Source organism: Lepidothrix coronata, unplaced genomic scaffold (assembly GCF_001604755.1).
Source record: "Lepidothrix coronata isolate B3197 unplaced genomic scaffold, Lepidothrix_coronata-1.0 Scaffold45, whole genome shotgun sequence".
NCBI classification, from domain to species: domain Eukaryota; kingdom Metazoa; phylum Chordata; class Aves; order Passeriformes; family Pipridae; genus Lepidothrix; species Lepidothrix coronata.
Genome location: NW_016690225.1, coordinates 248,036 through 257,070, shown reverse-complemented (window position 1 = coordinate 257,070; position 9,035 = coordinate 248,036). Strand labels below are relative to the sequence as shown.

The 9,035-nt window shown below is 41.6% G+C and overlaps 1 protein-coding gene across 1 annotated transcript; it reads right to left on the bottom strand.

The window, feature by feature from the left end:
* Nucleotides 1-2,902: 2,902 nt before the first annotated feature.
* On the bottom strand, nt 2,903-7,184 carry TMEM18 (transmembrane protein 18). Its single transcript, XM_017814581.1, has 5 exons — nt 7,122-7,184; nt 6,690-6,810; nt 4,585-4,639; nt 3,577-3,670; nt 2,903-3,502 (listed from the first exon to the last, which is right to left on the bottom strand). The coding sequence occupies exons 1-5, from the start codon at nt 7,167-7,169 to the stop codon at nt 3,413-3,415; spliced, it is 408 nt and encodes a 135-aa protein (XP_017670070.1). The 5' UTR covers nt 7,170-7,184; the 3' UTR covers nt 2,903-3,412.
* Nucleotides 7,185-9,035: the final 1,851 nt, after the last annotated feature.

Below are 9,035 nucleotides of genomic sequence, written 5' to 3'. Positions count from 1 at the left end.
AAACAACAAAAAAAACCAAAACAAAACAACCCCCCCCAAAACAAAAAAACCCCACAACCCCCACAAAAACTTAGCTCTTGAACTTAGTGTTTCTTAGGTAGGGTTAGCTAAGTTTGAGTCTTTCTAAAATGTAGAAAATGAGAATATTTTCCTGACAAACATAAATGCACGTGCAAGATAAGGTCATCCAAGACAGCCATCAAGAACAAATCATACCTGACCCATCTGGTGGCCTTCTATGATGGAGTGACTGCAACAGTCAACAGGGGAAGACTGACAGATGTCATCTACACAGACATCTGTAAGGGCTTCGACACTGTCCAACACATCCTTATCACTAAACAGGAGAGACATGGATTTGAAGGATGGATTATTTGGTGGAAAAGAAATTGCCTGGATGGAGACAGCCAGAGAACTGTGGTCAATGGCTTATGTCCAGGTGGAGGCTGGTGATGAGTGGTGTTTCTCAAGGCCCTTGCCTTGGGACTGGTGCTCTTTAATGTCTATCAATGACATAGTGAGATTGAGTGCTGCACACTCAGCAAGTCTGCAGATGACACAAAGCTGAGTGGTGCAGCTGACACAAAAGAAGGAAGTGATGTTATCCAGAGAGACCCGGACAAACCTGAGAAGTGGGCCAAGAACAACCTCACAAGTTTCAATGGGTTCAAGTGAAAAGTGCTGCACCTTGGTCAGGGCATTCCCAGATATGAGTACAAACTGGGAGATAACTCATTGAGAGCAGCACTGCCAACAAGGTTATGGGGGTTCTTGTGGTAGAAAAGCTGGAGATGAGCTGACAACGCGCAGTTGCAGCAGAAAGCCAATCGTATCCTGGGCTGCATCAAAAGCTGCGTGGCCAGCAGGTCGAGGGAGGTGATTCTGCCCCTCTGCTCTACCCTTGTGAGACCACATCTGGAGCACTGCATCCAGCTTTGGGGTCCTCACCACAACAAAGATGTGGACCTGTTAAAGTGGATCCAAAGGAGGCCACAAAGGTAATCAGAAGGCTCCAGGGAGACCTATTTGCAGCTTTTCAGTAGTTAAAGGGGGCTTACAAAAAAGAGGGAGTGAAACTTTCTACAAGGACGAAGGGGATCAACTTTAAACTAAAAGAGGGCAGGTTTACACTAGACATTAGGAGGAAAGTCTTTACTCAGAAAATGGTGAGACACTGGAAAAGGTTGCCCAGATAAACTGTGGATGCCCTTCCCTGGAAGTATTCAAGGACAGGTGGGATGGGGACCTGAGCTGCCCATTCTAGTTGGTGGCATCCCTACCCACAGCAGGGGGGTTGGAACTGGATGATTTTCAAGGTCCCTTTCAATCCAAGCCTTTCTGTGATATATGGAAACTGCATTTTTATGTTTGTGAAAATTTATCTCATATAACTGTCACATTTACTTTATACAGTTTCAGCAGTGAAGAAAGGTTTAAAAACACCAACCTCACACACAAGAAAGGCAAAATACCAAACTATTTGGGGAAAGATTGCCTTGGATGTTACAAAATAAGGCACATTGTTTTCCATTGCAAGAGACTTATTGCTTAGCTGCTCTGAACCACCTCACTTACTGTGAATCAAATTCATACACTTCACACTGTAAAGCCAAAGGTTACTGATAGCAGGTGGTTATCAGTAACACATGATGAGGTACTACAGCTCCAAGTGTCTGACACTAAAACAGTTGTGCCTTGGTATTCTTTCAGAACAGTTCACAACAGGAAAGTCAGGAGCGCAACATTTGTGTGGTCATGCTTAGGATCATGTGTGAAAATTGCCCCTCTCCCAATCAAATCCTAAAAGCAAGGCTGAACTTTTTCTAAATCAGTCTGGGAGGACATCTTATCTATATAAATCAAAAAGATCTATTCCTTGGTCCTGAAGACAAGTGCCACAGCCTGTCTTGCAGTCACATTTGGACAGATTCTATTAATTCCTTCCCAAAAGGCACATGCTATCTTACCAGACCATGGTAAGACAGGTGTAACAACAGGTGTTCTCCATGCAGTTGCCACTACTCAACACTGCACCAAAAGAGAATGGTCAGAATGGGACAACATATAAACCTGCATCTATTTAGTTTGCTAATATAAAGTAGTTTCGACAGTAGTTCTTGATGGAGCAATGAGTGAGAAAAATGCTAAAGAGTCACGGGAAAGTTAAAGAAATGGATCCAAGACTAACACTTCACTACCCTTCCACAATGCTGTGAAGCTCTCAAGCAAGAGTTTCACTTCCTTCCTCTCTAGGAGACTCATAAACTGTCTGAGTCTCCTAGATAGCATATCTCCCTTGAGTTTGTTTTTCCACTGGTGTGAACACTATTCAAGTAATTAAAATTAATTTCAGAAATACTTACTTAGCTTATAAACTTACCAATGGTCTGGGATTTTGTACCCAAGTGTTTTTCACATTAGTCTAAGTTCAGTTTTGTAGATCATTTGTAGATCATTTCCCCTATGTCTTAAATGAAACCTGCTTTAGATAGAACTGTACATCTCCAAACAAAGATACAACTTTTACTAAATACAGACAGTTTGCCCTGTATTCACACCCCCACTCAAATTTCCTTAATTCAATAAAAACAGGCTACTTGAAACAAAACTGAAGTCTTCTTTTTACCAGTTAATTTTTCATTTTCAGTTATTTATTAAAAAAACATTATAGTTTCTCCCATTCCTTTATGTTCTATAAACAAGCCAAAAATTATAAAAATTTTATCCAGTTTTAAGAAAAGATGTTTACCTATAAGCCTTAAAACCATGAACTGTAAATTGAAAAAAAGGCAGTGATCATTTTGAATTACTTATGCAAATTAAGTACAAGATTTTGCTAAACTAGGAATTTTTATGAAAAAAAAAAGGGAAAAGTCTGATTAAAAATTAATACAAATTAATGTAAGACACAGTGGATAGTTTTATTTATAAAATGCCACTGGCACACAATACACATTGAAAGTATGAAACTTGACTTATAAAGAAGTGAAATGCTTCACAGAAGCATGGATTCCTGAGTTATTCTGAACACAATCTCTCATTTACTGTAATTCAGAACACTTCTCCAATTGGCTTAAGCAGCAGAAGAATGGATACTTGATAAACACAGAGTTAAGATACAGTTAAAAATCACAAATGCAAATCGAAACTAACTGGAATATTGTGTCTCACCTCAGTCATAGTGGAAAAGTATCTTACAATGAAGGGCACAAAAACCAGTTGACTGGTTTCTCAAGTTCACAGCCAATTCAAATGTATTGTGGGTACCTGCTTTCACCTTGTCCACAGGCACATGTTACAAAGTCCTCTTGACATCAAACATAAAAGTATCTCTGTTTCTGAATAATCATATAGAAGGACTGATTACCCAGACAAGCACTGTTATAACTGAAAAAAATAGCGTAAGGTGCTTTCACTTCTTTTTCTCTTTTTCCGCTTTCCTTCTCTGTTGTAGCATCTTTAGTTCAGTCATTACATTCAAAGTTCTGTAAACCCAGCTGACCTGAAAAGCAAGTATATTATGAAATCCACTTATCAATTTAATGAAAGCATTCATATAAATGAACATATACATACCACAATTATAATAGTATTCACCAGCAGTGGCGCTGAAAATACAAGCGAAATAAACATTCCTCTTGAATCAAAGTATTGGTATTTAGAAAACAACCTGAAAGAAATACAGTAAAAACGAGAGAGGAAGCTTTATTCAGTGTAGTTCATATATTAGACTTTCACAGTAGTTATTTAACATGGGCATTGTACAAATCATCCTACTTCTCGGGATCCCCAAGCATAGGCCAGCATTCTACTGTATTAAGTCAGAAAAAAGAGGTATATATTTACTACAATAAAAGAGGCAATACTTATTACAATACCAGCATTTCTCTTCTTTAAAGTTTTATTGCAAAACACTAAATAAAACAACTATAAATTAAGAAACTTAGCAATGCGACTACAAGAGTACGTATATTTGTACCTCAGAAATCATTTTTATCCTAAAGTGCCTGCAATTACCTTCTTAGGTATTTTGTTTACTTATATTAGAAAAGATAACAGAAACAGTAAATGTAATAAAGCTGTAATTTAAATCATGTATGCCTGAAGTGAAACATAAAGACTTACAGTTAGCTGCCTGCATAAAGTAGTTTTAAATGCATAATTTGCAGTTTTGTCAGGGAAAGATTAGTTCAATTTTATCAAAATAAGCTATCAGTTTAATTCTGGTATACAGGTTTAATAAAACAGAAAAATTTTAATGCTTTTTATGCATACAAGTAAGTATATAAAGCAGCAGTGATATTTTTAAGAAGGAGTTCTTCAGCTTATTAAATGTGAATAACTACCGAAGAAAACCCAGCAAAAACAAAACCCAAAGTTTGCACCCTTTTCCTCTTAACCATAGCACTCTGCTTTTCTCTTAGCTCTGTGACCAGTTAGTTTACAACCATACCTATAGACACAGATTTTAAGCAGTAAAATAAAGGCATGCTAGCTACAAAAAATTATCATTTCTTATAAGTTAAGTGATATTTATATTGTATTGTATAGTTTTATTTAAAAAATGAAAGTGAAAGCAGTTACCTCCAATTCATGGCTGCTAATTCATTGATATATTCAGCACAGTACACTAAGCCCACTGTACAACAAAAGAAAACTATTAGATTCAGTATTTCTTTAAAAATACTGCCATCAGTTCTGTGATGTATACTAAAGATGTGTACATATCAGATATTAGAACCCCTTGATCCTCAGAAGATCCTTCAATATTTAACTGCACAAAACCAATTCTAATTTAAATGTCTCATATAGTTACTAAAAAGTATTAAGTGATCACAAAACATACCCCCTATATTACAAACAAACAAACAAATGTAAAATCCTAGTCATCTCAGCTTATAGAAAAAGCTCACCATACAAATTAATACTAATGAAAAGACCCAAACACCAAACTGCTTTTTTTCCCAACAATCCTCTTAGTGACTGCTTCCAAGTTACGTCTGTAAAAAGAAATGCAAGCGCTCCCCAAAGTTAGTATGGAATTAAGTTATTATTATACATTTTATGGTGTCACACTGTTATATCTAACATTATTATCTCATGTTGGGGTACTAATAATATACAAGCACTTTGGTAAAATACAAACTGTTTCAACAGGTATACAGCGGAGTAGTCTACTGTAATCAGGTGCAAACCAGCACGTTCTTACTTGAGTTCAGCATATTCTTACTTGAATTACATTCAATATGAAGCCATCAAGACATTAAGAAAATTTTCAGTACAATCACATTTAACAGAAAAGCAACACACCTACAAAATTTTAAACCTGAAACAAAGAAACCCCCCAGATTCAATGGCTAAAGATGACCTGCACAAGGCAGTTCAATAACTAGTCTGGTGGTTGAAGGAGTGCTATCTTGATGTGCCATCAACTGGATTACCTGTGCTTGGTACTGTACAGTATAAACATACCTATGGCTGCTTGGTTGCCAAGGCAGACCAATGTGATAATTTCATAATTTCCTCAGCTATTTCTAATTATCTACAATACAAAATAATTTCTATTGCAGACATATCAAAAACGGTTCACTTTCTCAGGTACAAACAAGGTTTGTACTCGATATGGGTAGTTTTATGCATTCTGTATTATCAGTAAGTTTACATCATTCCTGGGAGTCTAAAGAAAACAGCATGCCATTGGAAATTCTGAATGTCTACTACTAACACAGAAAAGGCTGTATTCTTATAGGGAACTTCAGGCCTGATGTGTCAAGAACAGGGCATTGTTAGTTTGCCCTCTGTAGATCATTTAATAAATCCAGGTACAACTGGATGTAGAGACATTACATATAAGTGGAAGTACAGAAAGGTTTCTAGATTCCTTTTTGGGAGTATTAAATATTATTAAAACCTTAGCTTTAGCTGAGTTATTTGCTCTTTTGAAGAAGCTATAATTCCTCTACCAACTTGACTACCAAATAAATGGTATTTATAAAGTCAACATAGTCTTCCAGCGGCTTTTTTTGCCTGCAAATCTCTTTCAATTGCTCATTCTTCTAACTTCACCCTGCAGCCATGACAGAGCTGTGGTACTGTGTAAGGAAACACAACTCAGCAGAAAATCCAACACATGGCACAAGGTAGTGCTCATAATATATGGATCTAATCCAAATCTATGTGATCTTAATTAAACCAAAGCTAGCAGGTCTTCTGTCAGTCAGCTGTGAAGATATAGCAAGGTCACTGTGGATTCTCAGGCTGAGGGCTGTCAAACCCTGAGATAATACAAGTTGTTACTCCTCATGCCATTATCATGGCTGTCAGCAGGGCGCATGGTGAAGTTGCTGTGGAAACTAAAGATGATCACATTCACTGAACTGCAGCATTAGAACAAGACTGAGTAGAAAGCAACTGCACTCAGTCGATTTCTTTTCTGCTTCTCCAGCACAGCAACAATTTACTGGGAAGCTGTGATACACGCGGCAATGACCCTGTAGAAACCTTACTCATCCCAGATCCTCACAAACTTCATACGTTTTCTTGAAAAGAAAATAAATAAACATTTACAGGTCACGGCAGATTCTACAGCACATCATCACCTACAGGCGCGTGCACTGCTGCAAGAGAAATACGAATTTGCGAGGACTTCATCTGCTCCCAAGCACAGCACGGTGTGCCCGTGCACTCACCCATGCAGAGGAAGTGCCCGACCTGCACCCGGCGGTGCTGCAGGGACGCGCACGTCAGGAGGAAGCACAAGAGGTGGAAGGCGGCCAGCCCCAGCAGCCAGGGCTCGGACCAGTCCGTGCTCTGCGGGCAGAACGAAAGCGCATCAGGCAGCGGCGGCAAAAGAGGCGCCGCAGGGAGCCACTGCGATCGGAGCTCCTTCGCTCCTTCTCCCTCACCGAACGCGGCCGTTCTCGGTCACGGACCGCGCCCCGCAGCCCTCCCGCGCCGTGCTCGGGAAGGAGCGCGCACACAGCAAGGGCTCTTTCCCCCCCGCCGGACGGCCCCGCTCCCTCAGACAGCCCCGCAGCCCCGCTCCCTCAGACAGCCCCGCAGCCCCGCTCCCTCAGACAGCCCCGCTCCCTCGGCAGCCCCGCGGCCCCGCTCCCCCTCACCGCCAGCACGGCCGACAGCCCCGGCGGGCCCTGCAGCGGCGGCTCCATGGTGGTGGCGGCGGCGGCGGCGGCGCTTCTCGCGAGACTCGGGCTGCCGGGTGTTCCCCTGCGGGGCGGCGGCGGCTCCTGGCACGGCCCCGCATCTCGCGGGAGGGAAGGGCCGGCGGCTCCCCCCGCATTTTGGGGGACGAGCAGAAGTGGTTTCTCACTCCTCCTCCTGAGGGTGGCACTAGGCCAAAACTGCCTCTCCTGGTTGTGTGTCTGACAGAAACGGCGCTGGCTTTTCCGAGCGGGGAGGGAGCTCTGGCCTTGTGTCCGGCGTTTGATGCTGCCGTTGGGAAGCCACCAGTGTCACCAGCTGCTGTTTGGGGACAGCCTGGTCTCAGGGTCCGTGGTCCAGCACTGGTGTTGGCTTTTTGGTCTCCTGTCAGCAGCACCTGCTGTTGCCTCTAGCAGTGGAAGGGCAGATAAAAAAGGAGTTTTAATCCCGGCTGGAAATTTCCTAACAAACACAGATGAGCACTCCAGGCAGGAACTTAAGTCAAATGAAAAAATAATACTTGTTTTCAAGTTAAAAAAAAAATAAAAATCATTACGATGGAAGTTCAACAACACATTTAAAGGCTAAACCTCCCCTTTTGCCAAGTGTACATTGGTCTGGAAGAACCGGCCAGTCTTAAGACCTACCACTTAAAAAGAATTTCAAACTCAGATTCCTATCAAGTAAGCCTGGAGATTTTGTGAAATCTCTTTGTCGAACAAACCATATGTCGTATATACCTCCATGTTCTGCTTTCATTAAATTATTTTTTCTGACAGTTTGGCTTATCAGATGTAAAGCTTTGGCTTTTTTTCCCAAATATTTTTTTGAAAAAATCTTACTGTATAAGTAAATATTATATACACTCTTTTCATTTAGTCTACCACAGAGTCAAATGCAGGTCATCACTGTGCACTGCTCTCTCTTCACTGTCAGACTTCTGCAATTTACTGTGAGATAGTTGAAACTGAGGTTGTGTTTCTTTTTTGCTTTAGGTTTTTGTTAATCTTTTCCCCAACAACAATAGCATCTGGAGGCTAATAAAGACTTTCACTTAAAAACATTGTAAAATTAAGTAAGGTCATATAATGGTGGTCATTTTTACTACCATTATGCTCTTAAAATTAAGACTGGGGGAAAAAGATGTTTTGATTCCACAAATTTTAGATAGGGAAGTAAGACCAGAATAAACACTTGCATTAGTACAGGCTGGGGCTGACCCGCCGGAAAGCAGCTCTGCAGAGAAGGACCTGGGGGTCATGGTGGGCTACAAACTGTCCATGAGCCCTTGTGGCCAAGAAAGCCATTGGTTTCCTGGGGTACATTGGGAAGAGCATTGCCAGCAGGTCGAGGGAAGTGATCCTGCCCCTCTACTCAGCCCTACTGAGGCCACATCTGGACTGTTGTGTCCAGTTCTGGGTTCCTCAGTACAAGAGAGACATGGAGCTCCAGGAGCCAGTCCAGCAGAGGGCAACAAAGAAGACTAGGGGACTGGGGAATCTCTCTTATGAGAAAGGCTGAGGGAGCTGGGCCTGTTCAGCCTCTAGCAGAGACACCTTGAGAAGAGACACCTGAGAGGAGACCTCATCAATTGTCTGTGTCTGAAGGGAGAGTGTCAAGAGGATGGAGCCAGCCTCTTCTTGGTGGTGTCAAGCGACAGGACAAGAGGTGATGGGAAGAAATGGATGCACGGGAAGTTCCACCTGAATAGGAGGAAGAACATTACTGTGCAGGTGATCACACACTGGAACTGGTTGCCCAGAGAGGTTGTGGACCCTCCCTCACCAGAGATATTCGAGAACCATCTGGACACAATCCTCTGCAATGTGCTCTAGGATGACCCTGCTTGAGCAGGGAGGTTGGACCACATGACC

Bases quoted from the DNA above. Each gene is read 5' to 3' on its own strand.
- TMEM18 (XM_017814581.1), bottom strand. From the start codon at position 7,169: ATGGAGCCGCCGCTGCAGGGCCCGCCGGGGCTGTCGGCCGTGCTGGCG. The intron at 6,811-7,121 runs GTGAGGGGGAGC...TTCTGCCCGCAG, and splicing joins GGCTGTCGGCCGTGCTGGCG to AGCACGGACTGGTCCGAGCC. The intron at 3,503-3,576 runs GTATGTATATGT...CTTGCTTTTCAG, and splicing joins TGAATACTATTATAATTGTG to GTCAGCTGGGTTTACAGAAC.